At 43.7% G+C, this 25,533-nt stretch overlaps 1 protein-coding gene across 1 annotated transcript in view; it reads right to left on the bottom strand.

The window, feature by feature from the left end:
* The window catches only part of LOC137634905 (medium-chain acyl-CoA ligase ACSF2, mitochondrial-like), a 97,982-nt gene that overhangs the window by 59,320 nt on the left and 13,129 nt on the right, over positions 1-25,533 (bottom strand). Inside the window, exons 3-8 of the mRNA XM_068367452.1 lie at positions 24,509-24,637; positions 24,163-24,263; positions 23,778-23,894; positions 22,239-22,356; positions 21,966-22,061; positions 21,357-21,505 (exon numbers count right to left, since the gene is read on the bottom strand). Of these exons, the coding sequence (XP_068223553.1) occupies positions 21,357-21,505; positions 21,966-22,061; positions 22,239-22,356; positions 23,778-23,894; positions 24,163-24,263; positions 24,509-24,637 (710 nt within the window). The remainder of the gene's footprint in view (positions 1-21,356; positions 21,506-21,965; positions 22,062-22,238; positions 22,357-23,777; positions 23,895-24,162; positions 24,264-24,508; positions 24,638-25,533) is intronic.

Raw genomic sequence — 25,533 nt, 5'->3', positions numbered from 1 at the left:
AAACCAGTAACCCAGCAACCTCCTAGCGGACTTTCATAAGGATGAAAGTCTGATAAGGCCTGTCCTGTACATGCAAGTATGTACAGTACCCTATCAAACTATTCAAATGCTTCCCCCAAAAGTGATGTCAGTTGGAAATATATACCTTGTATGATGATCAATTTGTTCATATAAAATTCATCATCCCCCTCATTAAGTGGGGTTGGGAGAATACTTCTTTAATCCTAAAGAATGGACCTCTGAAATGTTACCTACCAGCATCAGGTTCAATCCAGCATGTAAAGTTTTGATTGCTTGGTTCACAAGAGGGGAAACAGAAGAATGGAGAAGAAAGTCTTATTACTGTCCATTCCAGACTTACGTCTACACATTACAACAGATAAGAAACATCCTTGTCCCATGTGGGAGCTGTGCTGGTTACACAACTACTTGCGCAACCACCACAGGTCCAAGCACAAAGGCGTCAAATAAAAGGCAATGAAGGTGGTCTGCCTTTTCCTGACTCGCAGCCTTCAACAGTTGGCCCACTGACAGGTTTCTCCTTAAGGGTATTGACGGTCTGGAAAATGGCCATATTTGGTCACAGCCATTTTCTGATTTCTTAATTTTCATACTGTAAAAGGTCTGTCCCATTGCCAAATGGAAGATTGTCATTTAGAAGTTTCATTTTAGGGTAAATATGTGATTTTGTTCACGCATATGCACCCAGAATTTCCTTATCTTGGTCATAGCAACCACTGACATCGCTGCTATGTGAAAATTTCTTCAATATTCATGTTAATATTCATATTTTTTGGTTTTCTGTATGATATGATGGGCAACAATAACAAGGTATGCAAGATACATGTGGTACAATCAGTAACCAACCTTTGCCTCAAAATTTAGAGCCTGAAACGTTCTTGTGCAGTTATTATTACATTGAGTTTTTCTGATCACCATTGTTATTCATGCAGTTTTGGTTACTTCATTATTTTTTTTATTTTTACTACTTCAATCATGCCGAAGAAGAGGGGTTCTATTAAGCATGAGCTTATTTCAAAGTCAATGAAAAACTTTCACACAAATGATGGAGTGTTCTGAAGAAACACACGTAGTGAAGTAATTTGTTTGTGAGCATAAGGATACTATGAAACCCCCTCATAAGCTTCTATCATTAATTTTACCATATCATAAGAAGAGATAATATATATTTAGTAAGATAGGGACCAGGAGCTCAGTAGCTATCACCTAAAAGCTTTATCAGAGAAGGTAAGTAGGAAAAAATATTCAAAACATTTTTTTCTCAAAACTACTTTTCTGGGTCGACCTGTGACGTCCGGCGAAAAAGTCCTTCTTTGTACTTTTTCTGATATAAATCTTCCAAATATACCAGAGAAAATTAAAAGCATGGAATGCAGAGGTTACAACCCTCGCGCGAGCACCTTGTTGGTGTCGTATATCTAAAAAGGGCGTTTGTAAAACACTATTCACAGGCTGTCTTCCATTTAGATAATCCCTTCATCAAAGGGGGAGGGCCGTGACAGGCCCTAGAGAATACAGTTGGGATACCCTACCGACACCTACCACTCGTGCTCACCAGGTCATCCTTCTGTTTTGGACTTGACCGCAAAGTTGATAAGTTTTTTGCCCAGTGTTTTTCGAAGTGATTGTCGTTAATTCAACATGACTGACGTTGATACTTCACCCTTACCAATGTTAAGTACCATAGTTTGTTTTGGCAGCTTTTGACAGTACTGGGCATTTGTTCTGTTTCCAATATGGTGGTTTTTAGTTTTGGAAGCGATTGTCCGGCCGAGGTATCGGCAGCCATTTTGTGTTATGTTCGCTTCGGTAAATATTCTAGTTAATTTTGCCCATCTGGTACTCTGTCATCTAGGTTATATCACTTACGTTTTATGGCCTTTTAGTGTTATCATTAATTTTTACTATGGTATTTATTTGCTTGCAAGTCCAATTTGGACCTACGAAGAATAGCGATTTAAAGAATAGCGAATTAAAGTTTAGCGATTTAGTCTGTTAGTTTGTACTCGCCTCAGAGGCTTCGATTTAGACTATATCCATGTTTATTTGTTACGTTGTCGTTATTCTTCGTTCTTGGTTATTACTAAGAAAAGCAATCAATTTTATTAATGTTCTTGTTTTATTGTGTGATGTTAGTTTTTTTTTTTATTATGTAACCTTGAGAGCGAAAACAGAGACTGCTCGTTCCCTGTTCTACAGATATGAGTTATCCCTTCTCTCGTTTTCTTTGTTAGCTCGAGTAAGAGAGGTGAATTTCCCGTTCTCCGTTTTTATACGATCACGAGTTATTCAGGCCTCCTCTTAGTATCAGAGTTGATGATAGTACGTTTAATATTATAAACGTTTTTATTGATGTGGTTACTGTTAATATAGCTAACACTATTAATAGGTACGTTAGTGTATGAGTCATTAATTGGGGTCGTTTTATACCGACACCCTTAGCTCCGTGAGTTATGCTTAGCTCCGCCTTGAGTTATGCTCCGCTATATGGATACTCATTGGGTGAGAACTAGTTAACGTTCAGGAGCAGATTTTTGGAGTGCAACGGTGAAATCCGGCACTCGGACTCCGGCTGAAGCCTTTTACACACGAACCTTTGTCATGTTTGATCATAATTACACCGTTACGGCCGGCTTCACGGGAGATAACACAATCATTCATTGAGGTTAATGTTATCGTACCGGGAACGGTCACGATATCACGGTGACGGGCCTTTGCTACCGGATCTCCGGTACAAACAGAGATCAAGCAGACGACCAGAACCGGAGTTAACAATGTGATACCGATGAAGACTTCACAGTTTCATTATTACGGTCCCTTTTTCATCGAATCTCCGGCTTCACTGGAGATAACACAAACATTCAGTATTAGAGAATGTTATCGTACCGCTGAGGATCACGTTTTCACGATGACGGACCTTTGTCACTAGTTCTCCGTTACAAACAGAGATCAATCAGACGATCAGAATCAGGGTATGAACCCTTTTTCATGAATAATCACAATATCGTTATTACGATCCTTTTCATCGAATCTCCGGCTTAACCGGATATCGTACAGGCGATCAGCATTGAGGTTAATATTAGTTTTCCTCTGGTGTTCACGTTGTCACTATGACGGACCTTTGTACCGGGGATTGTTACCGGAGCTCCGGTACAGACAGAGATCACTCAAACCACGGGTGGCCAATCTCTTGTTTTTGCTGTAAAGGAAAGGATTTAACATGAATACAAAGTAAACTGTACTTACTTTAATGACACTTTGAATTTGCGTTGGTAATATTCATTAGTTATTCTTGAAAGTCCAAATAAAAATATATGAACATAACTATGCCTATATTTATGCATATATTTAATTCTAACTAGGTATAAATATGGATAAATATCCATACAACATCGTGTTCAAATAGAAATAAATTGATTATGCCTATATTTATGCATTTTCAATTCTAACTATGCCTAAATATGAATAAATATCCATACAACATAGTGTTCAAATAGAAATAAATTGATTGTGCTTATATTTGTGCATATTCAATTCTAACTATACCTAAATATGAATAAATATTCATACAACATCGTGTTCAAATAGAAATAAATTGATTATGCCTATATTTATGCATATTCAATTCTAACTATGCCTAAATATGAATAAATATCCATACAACATAGTGTTCAAATAGAAATAAGTTTCCACTCAGTACTGGGAACCAAACGTTGGCCCCTTCTAATGAAGGGCCGGGTCGAGACTAACCATGCCATGAGAGGCTATCTACTGTTCCTTGAAACTCTGGTCAGTGAACAGATGAATCAATAGAATACTAATAGCCAGTAAATAATGTTAGACCCGGTTCTGAACGTCTGAGTCAGGGGTGGCCAACCTGTGGCGGATGCGCCAACAGTGTCACATTTCATGAATACAAGTGTCGAACTATACCCCAAAAGATAGTACATTAAATGATTTTTCTTTAAAATTGATTTTTATGAGTTATACAGCTGATCCCAGCCTGTGAATAGGATCACTAACCAAAGTTCAAGGAACATCCAGACTTATGTCCCCTTTCTTTTACAGAAGGTTCGCCTACATGGTTCCCGTCAGGATGATGATGAATCTCTCTGGCCTGCAAGAGAGGCTCTCCGCCCTTGGTTATCAAGGTTGGGAAGAAATGCTCCATCTAGAGGTCCCTATCTCCTCAGAGTGTCCTCTCTAAGGTTGGACGACGACCCCATGGACGGGCAGGTAGGTGGGGATGAATTTTGAGCCTTCAGCTTTGCAATTACCTATGTCACCGACCTAGGACCCTTAATGGATCCTGATATTCATGTTACCCTGCATAAACCGTGACTGCTAAAAGCAACACATTCTAGGGAAAACCAAGGGGCTATGACGGAGCTCAAAAGTATGGTAGTGAGTCGGATCCGTTCAGGAACTCAGAAGTTTCCCCCTACAGCCCCAGGCATATCGAAGTAACCTCCTTCGATAAAAACAACGCATAGAGATTTGCCTTACATGTTTCATATATAGATGGTACCATAAATCTGGATGGCATAGACGTCCTCCCTCTGGGGGACCTAGAATTTACTCCCAGGTACTAGAATTCCCGTTCAACGGATTCGTTCGATTGAAAGAGATTGCCTTGGTTAGGTTAGACAAGGTACCGAAGGTAACAGTATTATTTCCTAAAGGGCAGGCCCGATCTGTCTGGACCAGGATGTTGTCAGTCTGGGGGGTACGATAATTCCAAGATCTGCCCTTCCAATTCGACCTACACGTTTGATGGTCTGATCGGGTTAGTTGTGGGAAATACGTTCTGTCTGAGGCCTCTATCAGACAGGAATCGATAGTCGGTTACCCACTCGTCATCACAGCCTCCCTCTGATTCGACGTCTATGCATCCAAATCCCCCTCATCAGGTGGTCTACCTCACTGATTCACCAGGTACACAGCCCAACCCCGTTGGGATGTTTTACCTGCATACAGCCCTAGATCCGAACCCTCAGGCTCCTCTCGTGGACACCAGAGAGGAAGCTACAGGAGTAGAAGACAGTCTCGCCATCGAGACGGACCTAGAAAAAAGGGGGCTCGGAGAAGGAAAGTACCTAGATTCACCCCCTCACAACGCGGTGGTCCCGGTAGGGGGTAGACTTTACCACTTTTGAGACCATTGGACCTTCGGTCTGTGGGCTCATAGCATAATCTCTAAAGGTTTGAGGTGAAAATGGCCACAAGGTCCTCCTCCTCCACCAGTGACCTTCTCCCAGAAATCCACTCCCATCCTGGAAGAGTACACCACAGGGTTACTCAAGAAGAAGCAATCAAACGGGATCGATCACTGAAGTTCCAAAGCCACCTGTTCACAATTCCGAAAAGGCTTGGCGGCATTGAGAGTGGACCTGGACTTGTCAAGCTAAACTCTTACATTCTCTGCGACAAGTTCCGGATGTTGACTATCTCTCAGGTACGGACCTTACTTCCCCGTAGGACCGTCACCACCTCTGTCGATCTTACCGACGACTATTATCTTGCGCCTTTAGCTCGAAACTTCTCTTCTTATCTGGGTTTCCGCCTAAGCAGGAAAGCCTTTGTGTTCAAGACATGCCCTTTGGCCTCAACATTGATCCCAGGATATTCACGAAACTGGGAGAGAGAGTGTTAGAACAACTCAGGAACCAAGAGATACAGATCATTGCTTATCTGGCCGGTTGGCTCATTTGGGCCCGGCCGGTCATAGAAGGCAACAGAGCTACGAAGGAATTATTTCAATTTCTCGACAACCTGTGATTTCGGGTCAATCTCCAAAAAATCTCGCCTGCAACCATCAGTCCGCTTAGAATGGTTAGCCATTCAGTGGGACCTTTCGAAGCACACGTTGTCTCTCCCTTCCAAAAGGTAAGAGGAATAGTTTCCAAGATCAAAAAATTTTCTCAAACACAAACAGGTGTCTGAAGAGCCTTAGAAAGTATCCTCGGACTTTTCCAATTCACTTCAGTAACAGATCTAATAAAAGCCAAACTCAAAGACATCAATCGAGTTTGGAGAAAGAGAGCTACAGTACCTATAAGAGACATGGTCTCGAAGGTCCCCTCTGTCTTGAAAATGAGACTACGCCCATGGTCCGAACCGAAGGACCTCTCCAAATCGGTTCCTCTACAATTCCCACCTCCACAAGTGACATTCCATACAGCCGCGTCTCTAAGTGGATGGGGGGGATTACTCCGAACATCAGATGTTTCAGGTTCTTGGTCACTCTCCATGAAACAGTCCCATATCATTGTTCTCAAAGCCATGGCAGTGTTCTTGACCCTGAAGAGAGACTCTCCTCCGAGGTCGACCCACATCAGAGTAGTGTCAGACAGCACAGACGCAGTACACTACGTCAACAGGGGAGGATCCAAGTCACCCAACCTGAATCAGATCCTGGTCACTATCTTCGACTGGGCAACAGAAGAGAACTGGTTCCTGTCAGCACCTCACCTAGCGGGAGGCCAGAATGTGAGAGCGGACTCACTATCCAGGACGGATCCACTGGAGTCAGAATGGTCTCTAGACATAATTTCATTCCGGTGGATACTCAGGCTCGTTCCAGGCCTCCAGGTAGATCTATTCGCAACTCAGATGAATCACTAACTTCCTTGTTATGTGACCCCAACCCTGGACCCTCGGGCTTATGCCATGGACGCATTACCCCGGGATTGGAACCATTAGAAGAAGATTTCCCTATCTCCCCCAGGGAATCTTCTAAAAACTTTTACACAAACTACGCTCCTTCCGGGGCGCAGTGGCTTTAGTACCACCTCACTGGCCAAGAACAGTTGGTTTCCTCTCCTCCTCGAGTTGAAACTCAGTCCCATCCGGATCCCGTTCCACAAACTGACCCGAGTATCCAAGCTCACTGTGTCAGATTACTCAAGGATAGCCAAAACTCTAACTTTGTGGACTACAGGAAGTTGGCAGCTCGTAGAGATGCGAACATTGAACCGGAAACGATCTCTTCATCGAATGGGACAAAAAAGGGACTCGACAATTCGCCAATATGATTCGGCCGTTAACAACTAGTAGGTCCCCTAAGAGTGCAGACCATACTCGTATGTCCCCGCATTTAGCCATCTCTTTCTTGAGGTTCCTATTTGACAAAGGCCTAACAGTTAGCACTTTAACCACCATCAAGTCAGCTTTGAAGAAGATCTACCTTGTTGGGTTCAACATTAACCTAGCTGATTCCTATTTCTCATCAACCCCAAAAACATGTGCTAGGCTTCGACCTTCGGTTCGGCCACAAAAGGACTCTCGGTCTCTGAACGGTGTTCTCAAACTTGCGATGGACACGGACAATGAATCCTGCTCTTATATCACTCTTCTTAGGAAGACTTTATTTCTAACGGCTATGGCCTCAGGTGATGGAACATCAGAACTAGCAGCTCTCACGAAACCCGGAAAACATAGATTTCCTCCCTTCAGCCGAAGTACTCCTTTTCCAGACAAAGCTTCCCTAGCTAAAAAATGAGGATCCGCAAAATAGGTGCTCCTCTCGGAAGATTATTCTTCATCCCCAGGATTTTTCTCCGTGTACAGTCACACTCTCAAGCCCCTTTTTAGCTAGAACTGCCACCCGCTCGTCTGGCCCCTTGGTTATCAGGGAACAAGGAGGTACTATTTCCATTCACGGTATCAGGCAACAAATCCTCTACTTCATTAAACATACTAATCCGGAATCATTTCCCCAGGCTCATGATATACGGACAGTAAATGCCTCCAACAATGACTTCCAGAACAGGGACTTTGATGATTTTAAAAAATATACGGGTTGGAAATCCCCTATGGTTGTCAAACGCCAATATCTAAAGATCTTACAGGCCCTTAAATACCCGACGATGGCAGAGGGGAGCCTTATCTCTCACCATTAATCTCCTCTTCTTCCTTTCTTCCATCTCTTCTCTTCTCCCTCCTACCCGCCACTCACACCACGTCGCCGCTCTCCTTGGTAGTTCGTTAGCCCTATGATATTTGCCATGTTTAATTCCTATGGTTTAACTGTTATTGTAGTTACCGTTCCTTTAATGTTTAGATATACTTAGACATGTAAGGTTTGATGACTTTTGCGATTCGACACTCAGTTGGTTCCTTGTCGTCATTATTATTTAACCTTACGTTCCCTATGTCATTTGGCTGGTTGGTAATTGGACGATTACTTTATTATATCATAGTATTGTCGTACATAGTGATTGTATTCTCCTCATTATGTTATTATTTTATTGGGCTTGGAAGGCATTCTCTGGTACCTTTTTCGCCGGACGTCACAGGTCGACCCAGAAAAGGGATTTTGACGAAGGAAAAATCTATTTCTGGGGAGAGACCTGTGACGCCCGGCGAAACCCTTCCCGATTATTTTTGTACGGACCCACCCTTTTCCTTGCCAAGCCATATGTTCTTGCAGAAGGATGACCTGGTGAGCACGAGTGGTAGGTGTCGGTAGGGTATCCCAACTGTATTCTCTAGGGCCTGTCACGGCCCTCCCCCTTTGATGAAGGGATTATCTAAATGGAAGACAGCCTGTGAATAGTGTTTTACAAACGCCCTTTTAGATATACGACACCAACAAGGTGCTCGCGCGAGGGTTGTAGCCTCTGCATTCCATGCTTTTAATTTTCTCTGGTATATTTGGAAGATTTATATCAGAAAAAGTACAAAGAAGGACTTTTTCGCCGGGCGTCACAGGTCTCTCCCCAGAAATAGATTTTTCCTTCGTCAAAATCCCTTTTTTCATTTCAAATTCTATCTACAGTATTTCTTTAGTTTTAAACATTCTGAAAATTTAAAAAGCTTTATAATAACTGACTCTGGTGCATTTTAAGCAATAACTGTTGAGTTTCATCCTTGCATAGTTTTTTGTTAAATTCAGGTATTTGTGAAATTTTGATTAAAAAAAAATACATTTAAGTGCTTTGTAAAGTTATTGTTTGTATTCTATATACCCTACTCTTGCTTAATAAATAGTGATATATTTATTTTTCACAAAATATTGTAGATAGATTTAGGAAAACATGAAAAATCAAGAAAAAGGACAAAAGTAAATAAAAAAAACTACTCACTCGATTCAAATAAAATTTGGGGAAATAGTTTCAGTTATGAACACAATCAAACTGTGTAAATCCTAAAACTGTAACTCAAAAACTTCCTACCCCACTGATACCCTTAAGGTAAGAGTAGGGCTAAACACATAGCTGGTATCTCTATCTTCTAGTCAATTGACGCATATTTTCTACGGATCATCTCATGAAGCCAGAAAGACTATTCCTTGACACTTCTTTCTTGCACCTACCAGTGCAAATGAAAAGTCTCTTGAAACTCAAGCCTGAGGTGCTGGGTCCTTTTCAGATAGCACCATTGAGCCCTCATGGGACACAAGAGCTGTTTCTCTTGATCACCACCCAACACCTCCTGTAGAGATGAGATGGAGAAAGATTCAAACTTGGGATCACACCATGCCAGGTTCTGGGTTTTGGCCATGAAATCAGGCACAAAAATAAGAGACCATGCAACTCACCTACTCTCTTTGACAATGATAAAGCTTGCAGAAAGAGTGTCTTCAGAGTCAGATCTGTGTCTGACGACCTCCTCTAAGGCTCGAAAAGGGTATGCATAAAAGACTTAGTGACTAGAGTGATGTACAGTACCACTCTGGGGGCTTGAGATCTCATGGTGGGCAAACCTACTCTAAGCTCCTCACGTGCATAGACAACTCCCAAGAAGCAGAGAGGTCTATGCCCTTCATTTGGAAGACCGTGCTCAAGGTCGAGCGATAGCCCTTAACAGCCACAACTGCAAGGCGATTCTCTCAGCAAAGGAAGACTAGAAAATGTGTGATCTGTGCTATAGTTGCTCTGACCAGAGAAATATCCCTTCTATGGCACCTATCACAAAAGATGGCCCACTTAGCCTGGTAAATAGCTGCAAGCTGTAGAGAACTGCCAAAGATATCCAGACATCTGTGCAATGCCTCATGAAAAGCCTTTCTCTTGGAGGAGATACAAGATAGCTCCCACCAATAAAGAGACAAAGACTCAAAAGCCTGGTGTTACCTCTAAAGGTGTGACTGACAGAGAAGCATTGACCACTGGGGGTAGTTTTCTTGGGACCTCAACCAGAAGAGCAAGCAGATTAGAATATAACTTGGCATGAGGCTATCTGGGGGCCACTAAGGTCATTTTGAGTCCTGATATAATCAATACCCTCTTGATTACCAGCCAGACAGACTGAAAGGCGTACACATCCAGGTGATCTCACGGTTCTTGAAAAGTACTAAATCTTTGAACACCATCCATAGGACCTGAATAGGGGACTAGAACAAATCCTCTCTGCTACAAGAGGGATCACTCTGCCTCTACAACCTGCCCCTGATGATTGAGTGTGTTTGCTAATACAGTACATTCTTCTTGCCCAGAGAGTACCTTGCCAACAATTCTACAGCATGAAACGCCACCTAGGTGTACTTTCGCTTTGACAGCTCGCTTTTTGACGGTGGTGTCACTCATCAACCCTATTGAGAGCCTCCTCAAACGTTCTTGATATACTTGTAATGCAAGTAAGGCTCCTTGCATTTCGAGGAAATTGATATGCAGATGCCGTTCTTTTTCTGTCCAAACACCCGAGATGTCCAGGTCATCCTAGTCTGCTCCCCACCCTTCCGTCGATGCATCTGAAAACAGTTTCATGCCTGGGGGCTGAGAGTTGAGTGGAACTCCCTTTATGGTTTTCCTTGTCAAGCCACCAGGACAGATGGGCCCAAACCTCCAGCCCTCTGGAACAGGACAGAGTGGGGAATCCCTGAAGGCTGACCAGCTATCCTTCAGACAACAATGAAGTTTTTACAATGAGGAGAGGCAACTGAGAAAACATTGTCAGCACCAAGGTGGTACTTGTCTTGGAAAGGAACAGTTACAAAACCTCCTTGAGCCTGCTGATGTGACTCTCTGAGGGAAAGACTCTTGGTACTGCCGTGTCTATCAACATGCACAGGTACTTCAACCTCTACTTGAGTATGAGATTAGACTTTTCCCAGTTTACCACAATCACCAGATCTCTGTAAAATGTGAGAAACTGATCTTGATCCTGTAGCAACTGCCTCCCCCAGGAAGCTAGGCTTGACTAATTGTTGAAATACATCAACGAACAGCCTCAAGCGGCTACCAAAGGGAATACCCAAGTGAACACCTGGAGGAGCCACATACAGCCCTAAGTACAGAGTTTTCAACTAGTACATCATACTGTAGAAGAAGAAAAGGTACTTTTGAGAGGGTTGATGAACAGGCACTCGAATGTATGCATCCTTCAGGTCTATCGAAAGAATGAAGTCTCCCTCTCAGAAGAAAGATAGCACAGACCATAGTATTTCCATCCAGATCTTTGTTTGATGAACAAACTTGTTCAGCAGAAAGGTCTATAACTGGACTCAAGCCCCCAGTCACCTTCTCCACCAGGAAGAGTAGACTGGAGAAGCCTAGAAACTCGTCTCTAACAACTAAAATTCTTCTCCAGCCTCCCGTCCACCTCTTTCCACAAGGCAGGGCTTTCAGAGATGTTGGATGATCCAGCGGAAACTCGATCAGAAACTAAGATAGGGGGACTGGTGATACTGAAAAGGTACAAGTAACCATCCCGAAGGACACTCAATACCCAAGACTTGGCCCCATGTCTCTGCCAGGTCATCCAGAGGCACCACAGGCATCCCTCTACTCTAAGGGAGTAGGTCAGGGTGCTCGAAAAGGTTTTGCATGTACAGGCTCTTTCTAGGAAGAGGTCAAAAGGCTTTGCCAACCAGGGTCTCGGAGCAGGCACAAGGACCTTCCTTGATACCAAATACAGAGGGTTGGTCGCACCTAAAGGTTTAGCCGCCGCTGCCTTCGAAGGGCCAGGCTCCTGAAGGAGACAACATACTGAACCAGGGAGTACTGCGAAGCATTTCTCCAAGACTTCACCGCCGCCTGTATACAACTCCCAGGAAGGAGAGACATCGCTAACCCTGACCGATGAGTTCCTACAGTATCTCGTCTCTTCAATACCCAGTTAGTCCACAGGTTTGCTGCCTGGTGGACTAGAAAGGTAACTGCCTCCCCACCAGACAGCATAAGAGTTGATAACCATGTCGACTCTGCAAAGCAAGTCATTGGTCCTGACCCCTGGTTAAGCCAGAAGACAGCATGGAGAAAGAACAGGACAGATGCCTTCATAGCCACCTACTCACGAGGTTCTGAAGGATGTGCCTTAGGCCTCGAGTCTCTCCAGCAAGAGTCCCCCATCAGTGCACAGACTAATGGGTCAACTTGCAGAGGTGCAGACGCAGTATTCTCTGTCGGGTTGAACCTTCACTGTCTGGAGAGGGAGGGTGGGGCAGGATCTTACTTGATTAACTGGACTCAAGTAGGTTCTCAGATCCACAAAACTGACTGTCCACTCAATCCAGGGTCGAGTCCTTGAGATCTGACCACGGCAATGACAATGAAGGTCTCAATCCTTGAGGAGCAGTGAAATGCTGATCAATGACAGAGGCTCCGCCTATTAGAGGTGCCACAGTTGCCTCCCCCAGGTAATGAATTCTCCACTTCAGTTTAGTCTGCCTCAGCTGGCACTGGCAAAGTCGGGTGTTCTTGTGACATCCTGACCCCAAGCACTCTTGTGCCTTGCCAGGACTGAAGGTGAGGCAGCATGCTCTGGAGACTCTGCTCCAATCATTTTGACCCAAGGGCAAAACCAGGAATGTAATTGGAGGCCAACGAAGGGTTGACGGCAATGGAAGGACGACTCCTGGACCCAGCAGAGACAAGAGAAGTAATGTACAATGGATAAAATAAATACTGTATACAGATTAGGATCTTTCAATTTAACCTTAAAAAATAAAATCATAAATATGTATAAAAATTCAGATTCAAATGCCCTTCTCCTTCGCTTGAAAATATAACAAATCGCTTGCCTAAATTCTTTGCAGCTACAATGGGAATAATGCATTAATCCACACTGAGTGTGGTCGAGGCAGTGACACTGCAGGAAAGTCCATGGAGACCACACAACACTTCCACAAAAATAGGTCTTTCCTTTATCAAAACCCTTTTTAGTAAGGCTAACTTGAAAAATGTGTATACCTAGGTGATGAAAAAACTTTAGTTCATAAGCAAAGGGTTAATCAAAAAGTACATGAAATCAAAAAGATGAAACTCATGAGAATATCTTTCAAAAACAATATAAAACATGGTTACTCCTTGAACAAAAGGGTTAGTCAAACAATACATGAAATCAAAGGTAGTGAAATATAAGGGGAATAACTTTCAAAAAAAAGTCTAAAACATGGTAATTCCTCTTGTGAACAAAGGGGTTAGCAAAACAGTACATAAAATAAAAAGAAAACCGTTTGGCTCCAAATAATCATTAGGCTTATCAAAAAAAATATAACACAAATGGACATAAAGGTTACAGAAACTTCTGCACACACTTTTGAATGTTCGTAGCCAGATACAAAAGAAGAACCATACCTAAATAAACATCACCTAAATATTCATTACCCAATGGGAAAATGTGGCCCCAAAGACACTGTATAGACTCGTGTTAAGAATTTCCTATTGTATGGAGAGATGCTCAAATCCTTTGTAGGACAGAGTACAGTATCTGGTCTTTTAAGTAATTCTTGGACCACCGTCCTGGTGATCTATTTCATTTTTCAGCTAAAATATTAAATGAGGGAACTCTACTGCTGCTATTCCACTGGTTTAAAGAATTCTTCAGTCCATAGAATGCACTATGTGCTGATCACAGAATGGGGCATATAGGCTAACAACCCTTGTACCAAAAAAGGTGGGATCATATCACTCTACTTGGCACCATAGGTGAAGACTGAATGGGCAGTTTCAAACTTGGTGATTGCTAACGTGTAGGCATTCAGACAGGTGAGGGTAGAAACGCGTGGATGTCTAGGCCTATGCAAAATTGTCGTGCTATGTTGCATCCAAAAAATGGGATTAATCTCTCCATAGAAGGAAGGGTCTTGAAGGGTGTCTATAAAGACACAGGGAAATAAAACTTAACAGTCTAGCATATAATTCAATTGCCTGACGGTTGAATGAGCAGTTTTAAACTTAATCAATTGCTCACTTGTCCGCATTCAGACAGGTAAAGGTAGAGATGCATTGGACATCTATGCCTACGCAAACTTGAAGTGTCATGTCGGATCCAAAAATTGAGTTTAATCTCCTTTTAGAAGCATAGGTCTTGAAGAGTGTCTATAAAGAATACAAGGAGTGGCTCCAGGGGAATATACTGTACCTGCAAATTAAATTTAACTGTCTGGCATATGCAATAATTATTTGAATAGGGAGAGGCTGTGTGTGTGACACTTTAAAATTCCTAACAGACTCGTTATTAAGCAGAGAGATGTAAATAAAATATATGTAAGTTCTAGTGTAAAATTTTCATTCAAGATTTCAAAACATTTCATCCTAGAATATCACAAATTTTAAGTAATTTGTATTTTTCCTAACAGTACTTACCTCGAACTACTTTCTTAGGAGTATCTGGGATCTCCTCCCTAACCGACCAAGAATTTTGCGCAGTTCCCCTTATCTCCGTTTTCCCTTGTCGGGTCCCTCCGTGGCGGATGGATACGTGCCGAGGCGACCCGGGGTCAGCACGTGTGGGTGCACTACTAGGTCTTTGTCGCCAGTAAGCATATGTGTTCTACTTCAACTCCTGTAAGGCACCCGGGGCAGGATGGGTGGGCAATAACCCGAAAGTAGTTTGAGGTAAGTACTGTTAGGAAAAATACAAATTACTTAAAATTTGTGATTTGTTCCAACACGGAGTACTTACCTCGAAGTGCTTTCTTAGGAGACTTACACTTTAGGAGGTGGGGGTGGACTTACAGGCCGGAAGACCCACCACTACCATCCCAGGACACGGGACCTAGATAGGCAGCTAGGTCCAGACGACACAAAGAACAGGGTAGGAGAGTCAGGGGAAGTGAGCAAAAGTCTACTTGTTTGTATAACTCACCTTTATGCATAATCCGGCCATGGGCTTCCAAAACATCCATCTCTCACATGGGAGAAGGGAAGGGAAGGGAAAACGGGTAGCAAGGAAAGGGGAGTACAGTAAGGGGGAAACTTGTGTCGCTTGCAATTACTTCCCTCAGGCTACCTGGGGCCTTAGCCCTAAACTTGTTGCAGGGCAGAAATCACTGGTCCAATGGAGAAGGCGTCCAGGGACTTCCTCGTGCAGTCTTTCAGGTAGTGGGCCGTAAAGGTGGACTGCCTGGACCATGTGCCTGCTCGCAAGATTTGGCCTACTACCATGTTGCTGTCAAATGCCAAAGAAGTGCTAAGACCCCTAATATCATGGGTTCGCGGGGTACCAGGGATTGCAGACCCCTCACTGGCGTAGGCTCTCTTGATGACTTGCCGTAGCCAGGAGGAGATCGTGTTCTTTGACACTGCCTTCTTTACTGGGCCTGAGGAGACAAACATACTTTTGATGCCAGGCCAGAGTCTAGCTGTCCTGCTAAGGTATTTCCTGACCGTTCTCACTGGTCACAGGAGCAAGTCTTCCGGGTTGTCCGAGTGAGAGATCGCCGGGACCGAGAACCCCTCGAACCTCGGGTCTGCAATGGCCAGGTTCTGTGTTTTGGCCACAAATTCAGGCAGAAACTTAAAAAGGACAGGTCCTTCCACCCTTTCGAGTGCGAGCCCTCGAATGACAAGCCGTGGAGCTCACTCACGTGCTTGGCTGAGGCCAGAGCTAGCAAGAACACTGTCTTAAGGGTGAGGTCTTTATCTAGGATATCCTTGAGGGGTTCGAAGGGAGGCCTTGTCAAAACCTTGAGAACCTTGGCCACGTCCCACTGCGGGACCCAAGAGGCGCAGGGGGAACAAGACTGCTCGAAACTTCTGATAAGCATGGAAATCTGGCGAGAGGCCCCCAGGTCGATGCCTCCGAGTTGAAAGACCTGCCCCAGGGCCGCTCGACCCCCTTGATGGCTGGAATGGAGACCCCCAGGTCGTCCCTCAGGTGGACCAGGAAGTCTGCAATCTTGTGGACTGATGCATCCAGAGGCCTCAGATTCTGCGTGGCACACCACTTCACAAACGTGGCCCACTTGGCCTGGTACACCACGATCAAGGACTTCCACAGATACCCTGACATCCTCGAAGCTGTCTTCTCCGAGTAGTCTTCTTTTCCTTAATAGACGCTCAATAACCTCCACGCGTGTAGCAGGAGGCACTGAGGGTTTTCTTGAAACCTTCGAAAGTGGGGCTGGTGCAGCAGATCTTCCCTTATTGGTAGGGGCCATGGAGGAAGGGTGGCCAGGTCCTGTAGATCCGCGAACCATTCCCTTTCTGGCCACCAAGGTGCTACCAAAGTCATCATTGTAGCCCTTGATTGTCTGAGTCTGTTGAGCACCTGCCTGAGAATCCCGAAGGTGGGGAAAGGCATACGCGTCGAGACCGTCCCACGAGTGTTGGAAGGTGTCCTCAAACGCTGCTGCCAGGTCTGACACAGGAGAACAGAACACGGGAAGCTGCGTGTTGAGCCTTGTGGCGAACAGGTCTATCACCAGTGAGGCCCACAACTGTAGGACCTTCTGGGCCACTTGTGGGTGTAGGGACCACTCCGACCCCACTACTTGCCCTGCTCTGTTGAAGCCGTCGGCTAACGTTTCTCTTCCCCGGAATGAACCTGGCTGTGAGAATGTGTCTCCTCTCTGCCCATTTCAGGATTTGAGCCGTGAGATCGCACAGCTCCCTTGACCTCAATCATCCTCGTTTCTTTATGTAGGCCACCACGGTGGCGATGTCGAGCATAAGGGCTATTGTGTTTCCCCGTAGTCGATGGGTGAATATTGCGAGGACCTTTTGAATCACCAGGAGCTCAAGCAGGTTTATGTTGAGGAGCTTCTCCTCCGGGGACCACTTTCCCTCTGCTGTCTCTTCGAGTAGATGAGCTCCCCACCCCTCCTTTGACGCATCCGTGAAGAGCAACATCTCCGGAGGAGCGACGCGAACGGCACACCCCATAGGGTGTTCGCCCTGTCGGACCACCAGAGGAGCATGTTTCTGGTGGCTGGAGTCATCATGACTAAGGACTGAGGCGGGTTTCCCGGTGACCAGAGGTCCTTCAGATTCCACTGGACCGGCCTCAGCTTGAGCCTCCCCTGAGGAACCAGCTTCTCCAGCGAGACCAGGTGGCCCACAAGTCTGCCAGTCCTTGGCTCTCCTTGGTGCATTTGCTAGGAATGGTCAAATTATATGGTCCAGATTGTCCAGCCTCTCTTGAGAGGGGAATGCCCTTGCTACCTGGGAGTCCAGGACCATCCCTAGGTACGTCATCCTGGTGATGGGGACCAACTGGGACTTCTCTAGATTGATGATAACCCCCAGTTCTCTGCAGAACTGTAACAGCTTTGCCCCCTGCTACTTTAATGCTGCCTCTGAGGCTGAAAGCAGCAACCAGTTGTCGAGATACCTGATCAGCCTGATGCCCTGCTTGTGTGCCCAGGCTGATACTATGGTGAATACCCTCATGAACACTTGAGGTACCGTTGACAGGCCGAAGCAGAGGATCCTGAACTGTAGAGACTGGGTTCCCCACTTCACCCTGGGGAACTTCCTGCTGGAGGGGTGTACGGGGATCTGGTAGTAGGCATCCTTGAGGTCCAGGGACATCATGAAATCCCCTTCCCTCAAGGCTGCCAGTACCAACTTCGGCGTGTCCATCTTGAAGGATGTCTTCTTGATGAACTTGTTCAGTGCCGAGAGGTCGATGGTCTCCAACCCCCCGTAGCTTTCTCCACCAGGAAGAGCCTGCTGTAGAACCCCGGGGACGATTCCCGGACGGGTTGCAGTGCTCCTTTGTCCAACATGGCCGACACCTCGTCCTGCAAGGCTGCTCTCTTCATGTGATCCTTGGGGGCCCGCCACTCCGCCAAATGCTCGGGAATCAGAGGGGGAGGCTCTGTCAGGAAGGGGATCCTGTATCCCTCCCTGAGAACTGCCACGGACCATGGGTCCGCACCGTTGTCCCGCCATGCTTGCCAATGGTATCTGAGGCAACCCCCCACCTGTGGCGTGGGAAGGAGTAGGGGGGCCTCTCTTCCTATCTCCTTCTGGGGAGACGGTTTCAGCAGCCTTGTCTCGAGCCTGAGTATTTTTGTCTAAAGGAGGCCTGGGCTGGGGCACCACTTCTGCGGGAGGGCCGCGAGAGCTGATGCCAGGAAGGGGAGGGGGCCTTCTGTCTAGCTGGTGGCGTAGGCGGGTAGGCCCCATCCACAGACGGTCTTCTATGTGGAGGGCGTCTTGTTGTTGGCTGCCTAGGCTCAGCCGAGTCTTTCAGTTTCCCCACTCTTCCATGGTTTCTGCTACCATCTGTAGGGGATCAGGGTCTCGCCCCACAACGGAGCATTCCTAAGGAATTTGGCCTCACGTTCCGGGAGTCTACGGGGGAGCCTGTTAAGCACAGTATCTCTCCTTCTTAAGATTCAGTTTGCTGTCTGAGTCAAGGACTGGAACGTTAAGAACTTCATGGCTTTGCCCCCAGAGCGTATGAGCTCATGCAACAGAGCTTGATTCTCCGGCACCGAGAGATCGTGGGAGAGTTGAAAACCTGCTCAGGTGCATGCCTACCAGTCCAACCAGGAGGCCACATTGATGATGTCCTGAGACATGTCCTCCATCATAGTGGCCTCCGCCTGAGAGAAGACCACTGGGGCAGTAAGGATCCTGTCATCCGTGCTGCCCTGGCTCAGAGCCGCGACGGCTTCTTCCATTGTCCGAGGCCCCGCAGGCAGCCCGTCTGGCACATAAAAAATTTCTTCTGGGTCCTCAGTCCAGGCAGGAGCTTGAAGGATACTTGGGGCCTGAGGGAGTTCTTGTGCCCCGAGACAAACCGGTCGACGTGGTCCATGCCCAGGGACACGTCTGAGCCACTGGTAGGGTCAAGGATGGTTTCTGCTGTAGCAGGTTATCCACCATCCTACCCAAACCCGAAAGCCAGGCCTGCTCTGAGGACGGTTTGGGCTCATCTAGCCTGTGGTGGTGCCGAATCAGTGCCAATACTTTCCTGTAAGAGGAAACTTCATCAGGCGAACATTCTACTGCATCTACTAAGCCCGCTACCACTTAATTCTCCGTGTCGGCTGCATCTTAGATCACGGATGGATCCGTGGAGGCGGCCATATCCCTGACATCCGGCCGGCTCGATGGAGCGGCTGCCACCATCACGGATGGAGCCCTCGAGGAGGAGGTAGCCGTCATGGGTCTAACCCCTCCTGGAGGAATCCGTGGGGAGTGACTGCCCTGCTGTGCCAGCGGCTGCATCCGATGCTTGGATGGAGCCGGTGAGACTTAGGGTGTGGAACGATGCTGCCGGGCTGAGCCAGCGGCTGCCTCCGCTGAACGGATGGAGCCGGTGACTTGCCGGGCAAGGGCAAGGGAAAGTTAGTGTGCCAACGGCAGCATCCGAAGCGTGGATGGAGCCGAACAAACACTGGGTAAGGGCACAGAAGCGGCTCCAGCAGCCGCCGAGGCAGGAACTGGAGCGGCAAGAGCCCTGTTCGACCCGCAAGGGGGAAAACTACTTTATTTAATTTTGTCCTCTTTTTTTTTTTTCTGGAACTCTTCTCCTTCTTGTTCTTCTTCTTTGCAACTTTGGCCTTCTTCCTAGACGGGCCTGAGTTCGAGCTCGACTTCCTCTTCGACTTTTTTTCTTTTTCCTCATCTCCCGGTCTCTGGAGTCTTCCGACGAAGAAGAGCTGGAGGACGAGGTAACGTCCGAGGAAGACGAAGAAGAAGAGGAGCTATCCGAGTCCTCTGAATCCTCTGCCACCGACATGGGGGCTTGCAATTGTGCTACTGGGATGACGGGTTGCATGAAATCAGGAGGTAGCGCAACAGAAGGCGCTGGGGCGTGAGTAGTGACCCACGTGAGGCAAACCAGCTAGAAAACTCTTCTTCTTGCCGCATGGGTGACCTGAAGGGCGTCCTTGGCGCCACCCACACAATGGAGTCGGGGTCCGAAGAGCACGTGGCTCGTCTTTCCCTGTCTTGGTCGCCCCCTGAAATCGCTGTACCTGAAAAACACTGCCACGATGGAGGGGAAGGAGCTGGTGTTCCTGACCTCCCCCACACCGGGTCCTCTCTCGAGACGGGTCCTGCGGGCACCAGAACCTCGGCACCAGAACCTCGTCAACAGAACGCACTCCCGTAACAGCAGCAACCCCTCACTCGTCTGCGTAGGCACAATGCAATTTGATTCATTAAAATCAGACTCATGGGGAACAGCAATGGGCTGTTTCCCCGCACTGACTTACCTCGTCCCCTACTCTGGGTAGGGGAAGGGGAACCACTCTCCGAAGGAGCTGAAGGAGACATTAATGGAGACACGAGACCAGGCTTCCTCGGTGACTGCTTCGATGACTTCTTTTTCTTGGTGCCGTGCAAAGCCCATTGCAGTTCCGGCCAGGACACACTCCAGACACGTGGAAGCAGGCGAGCACACTTTGCCTCGACACGTGGTGCACAACATGTGCGGATCGATGTTCATCTTGGAGAGCCATGCCCTGCATGACTTACCGGCCTTGGGACCGGGACAACGACATTGGGATTCCATAAGGGTAATCACAAGAAACACAAGTAACACAAGGAAGGGATAGGATCAGGAAAACACAAAGGGAACACGTGGAACACAATGTTGGGTCGGACGGGATGTGAGAGATAGCAGAGAGATGTTATTTACGCCACAACCAGATGCTTACTGCCGACAAAGACCTAGTAGCGCACCCATGCGTGCTGACCCCGGGTCGCCTCAGGGCACGTATCCATCCGCCACGGAGGGACCCAACAAGGGAAAACGGAGATAGGGTGAACTGCGCAAAATTCTTGGTCGGTTAGGAAGGAGATCCCAGATACTCCTAAGAAAGTAGTTCGAGGTAAGTACTCTGTGTTGGAACAAACGATGCTTAAGGAAATAGAGACCCTCAAACCTTTCATACAAACATCAAAAGCAGTGCCATAGAAATATATCAATGTGACATCACTAGCACCAAAGGGCGATTAATAAAGGTAACTAAAATAAATCATGGAAGGGATAAATAAGTAAAGATAAATATAGATAAAGCTTGAAGATAACTCCACTAACAGTAAATAAAGCTATATAAAAGATGAAATTAATTTTTTCCTTAAATAACTAAACACTGTACTACAGTACCATACTTTGTTCAAGTGATTATTTGGGAACTGCACTTCTGCATATGAAGAGAACTTTGGTGGAAGATAAAAAATGTGTAAAATATAAAATTTTAGAACCTTTCATCTTGTACTGCTTGGACAGTAGCTTGTGCATCAAACCCCGGGCTTGGGAAAACATTAGTCGCACCAAAATGAGCGCCGCCCAAGGATCCTAGAACACATCCGAAGCAATGATACAGAGGCACTGTTAGGCAAATACGATGCTCCTGAAAGTAAAACACGGGAACTGATATAACAGTATATATTGTAGAAATTGTGTATTTTATTAAAACTATATCAAAATGATTATGCAGTTATTTTAGACTCTTCATTTGATAAATTTTTAATTTTATTCTTCTAGTTCAAAGCTTTCTTCTACGGTTTAGTCTTTACAAAGGTTTTTAGAACGTAAGAGCATCATCAATGTACTGTAAGAACAAAACAAAGATAAAATGAAATGGGTAAAAGAATTTAATCACACTGGTACTATAAAAAAGTAGCTATCAAGAATCTAAGTGATTTATTCAAAAGAGGATTATACTTAGATAATGAATGTTACAGAGCTCAATATTATTCTTGCTATGTGATATATTAGTGAAGAACCATCATTTTTTTAACAGAGATAAGTTATAAAAAACTACATTTCTGATAAAAACACAAATAGACTACTAACTATTATTTGCTTACCTTTAGCCCATAGCCACATCTGTTACCAATACTGAAAGCATTATTCACAATCATATGATGAGAGAGTGTTGCTGCCTTTGGCTGGCCTGTAGTACCCTAAAAATTAATGCTGTGTAGGTAAACCTCATAATGATTATAATTCAAGAAGTATTTCTTTATTTCTATTACACTTGCTAAATATTTACTTGAAATTTAAATGTGAAAATGTTCATAAACTACAAAATGATATGCAACAATATGGATTAAATATATAACCGGAAATAACGTACTCACTGAAGTGAACTGAATATTGCAAGCTTCGTCAAATTGTATTTTGGACGACAATTTCTCAATTTCCTTCAAATGACTATTATCTCCAGCACTGCAAACATCTTCAAATTTATGTGCACCTCTGTAAAAGTCAATATAAGACAAAATATTAAAGCTATTTACATCAGTGATGTTATCCTTACACCGATTTATTTTATTCACGCTCATTTTATATTACACATGCTAATTATATGATATTTTCCCAAAGATAAACAAACTAATGTTATAAGCCCCCAGGTTTTACATAACCTGCAACTATCCTTCCATCAATTTAGGTATATTGCACACATAAGTACACTGTAAGTGCAATACAGTGTTTTTACTGTATATCCATCAACAAAGAAGGGGAGAGATAGCAGGTTCCAATCATAGTGACTTCAGGTACTGGTACTGCCCAAAATCTTGAGAGTAACATGCCTTGATTAATTCTACCAAGCTTATAAAGTATAAGAACCAGTATGGGATGAAGCTGGTTCTTTGCAGGAAGAGAGCAATTGCAATTGTAAAGTTTTGTACTTGCAGAATATCAATATGTCAAAAAGAATATGGAGGAACATTTAATTTAAATATGTATTACTTGCAGAATATCAATATGCCAAAAAGGATATGGATGAACATTTAATTTAAATATGTATACTCTTTTCAGCATTAAATCACTGCCTCTAATAAGGAGTGGATATAGAGAATGAAAAAGACACCAGTCTTTGCAGCATTCTTACTTTAAACTGCAGTCATGAATGAAACTGCTATAGAGAAAACTTAACTTTATACATTTTGTATGAGGCTTATCAGAATAAAGTTGAACATTCCACACATAATGCAATTTGCCTCTAATTTGCATGCACTCTCATGCTTACTAGATAGTAAAGCCATCTCATTCCTATACATCCCTCATTCTATATAGCCCCCTTTAAGGCCTCCTCCTCCTCTTCCTTCCTGACATCGGATTACACACTTTTTACCCGCATATCACTAACCATTCTTTCCATCTGCCCAAACTATCTCTGAATGCTCTGATCTACCATTTCACCTATGCTAGACTTTATGGGCCTCTTATATAGCATACAATAAGATGAAAACTTATAAAGCATTCTCCAAATAAAGCTAAAGGTTGTATCCCATATTAAACATGTTTGAAAAAAAATAATGTGTAAATATTATATAGAATCATTGTTAAAGAGAAAAGTATATGTAAATAACTAATTTTCATCATACCATAAATGCAATCTTCTTTAGAAGCAAAAATTTGCATATTTGAAATCTCTGAAAATAATTTATTAACTTTTGATTTATTAAATAGTTCTTAATTATATATATATATATATATATATATATATATATATATATATATATATATATATATATATATATATATATATATATGTATATATATATATATATATATATATGTATGTATATATATATATATATATATATATATATATATATATATATATATATATATATATATATATATATATATCAGTAAAGAATTTCCCTTACTTTAGGTTTTTATCTGTCCTGATGATAACCCATCTCAGATGTGGGAGCTGACTGCTAACAAGCTCCTCTTTACCATACAGTAGTTCAGGAGCTAACTTGCAGAGCATGTCATAATAACTGAAAATAATTATACCATTAAATTAACACACATTAAGGCAAGAATGTACAACATAGAAAAAATGCAAATTATAAAATGGAAATGATTTCAACATTATTTTAAGCAAGATATCTCAAAAGGATATTAGGGTAAAAGGTTGGAATTTGAATTAAGAAAATCATATAATGCTATTCATATATTTTTAAACAAATAAAGCTGTTTATTATTCATTTATGTTAAGTTCCAGTTATATACGATTTAACATAGTAAATAGACGAGCTGCCTTACTTGGATGTCTTGAAATTTTCATCGCAAACCAAAGCTTTGACTCTAACTTTGTTGAGACAAAACATGAGCTCCTCTGGTCGGTAGCCAGGGTTAATGTTGACCTATTCAATGGAGGTGAACGTAAAAACAGATAATTCTGTGAAAGACAGAATATCAATACTGTACAAATACAGATAATGACAATGTATGAGATTATACTAATTTGTCTATTCACACTTGCTCTATTATTTCTGTTAAATGAAGGAAGAAGTCAATCATGAAGGAATTAAATTTTGTATGGTTACTTTTAACTTCAATAACAACACTCACTCTGTATCACAAAATCCCACCTGACATTTCTACTTACCAGTACTAGACCTGCTTTGGCAGCAGCATACTGTGTAAGGTACCATTCATACGTGTTCGAGCCCCAAATACCAATGCGATCTCCTTTTTTTAGACCAAGACCTAAAAATCCAGCAGCTAATCGGTCTGCCTATGGAGAACATAAACATTTGTTTCATAATAATCATGCTAAATAAGAGCACATAGACACACACTGTGTGTGGGAATTACAAATAGGTTGGGTCAAAAGACAATTCGGCATGCAGAGATTGAACATCACAGACCACGTCAAAGGGTCACTGGACAAGTCATCCCAAGGATGATGAATCTATACTTTGATGAAGTAATGGACAGCTTTAAGACAGAAATGGGTTTATTGCTTTTTGTTAAGTCTGTTATTTGTTGGTACGTTTGCCATTAAACTGATTAGCATGTGTGATGGGTTTGTTATTTATGATTACTCTTCTTCAATTGAAAGAAAAATATATACAATGATTCAAGCTTAAACATTTCTAATGAGCCAAAGTTAACAAATAAGGAAAGTTTTATAGAGGAATAAATTTTTAGGAACTCACTAAACTTTACACAAAATGTTTGCAATATTGTACTATGCATACAACTTGGAAAAACTTTTATCATTATATTAATTCACAAAAAGACCTGAAAATTTGCCACCCAATAAGTTTACTCACAGTAATATATGGAATATTTACAAAGATCATATTAAGCTGAATAAAAAAAAACTAGAGTTTAATCAACCAAAAGAGTAGGCAGGTTTTAGAAACAGGTGTTCCACAACTGACCATATCCATGCTATTTACCAGCTAATGAGAAAAATAAACAGTATGACAAAATAGTATGTGTGGCATTTATAGACTAAGAGAAAGCTTTTGATTTTGTCAAAATTTCAGCTGTAATGAAAACCCCTCAAAATCAGGGAATAGATGAATCTTATGTTGGAACATTTAAAAACATCTACAACAGTAGTACAGCAATCCTAAAACTACGCAAAGATAGCGAGAAAATTCTGATTGAGAAAGGAGTTAG

Source organism: Palaemon carinicauda, chromosome 45, assembly GCF_036898095.1.
Source record: "Palaemon carinicauda isolate YSFRI2023 chromosome 45, ASM3689809v2, whole genome shotgun sequence".
In the NCBI taxonomy this organism is placed as follows: domain Eukaryota; kingdom Metazoa; phylum Arthropoda; class Malacostraca; order Decapoda; family Palaemonidae; genus Palaemon; species Palaemon carinicauda.
Note: the sequence above shows the minus strand (reverse complement) of the source record. Positions and strands in the feature narration are given on the sequence as shown.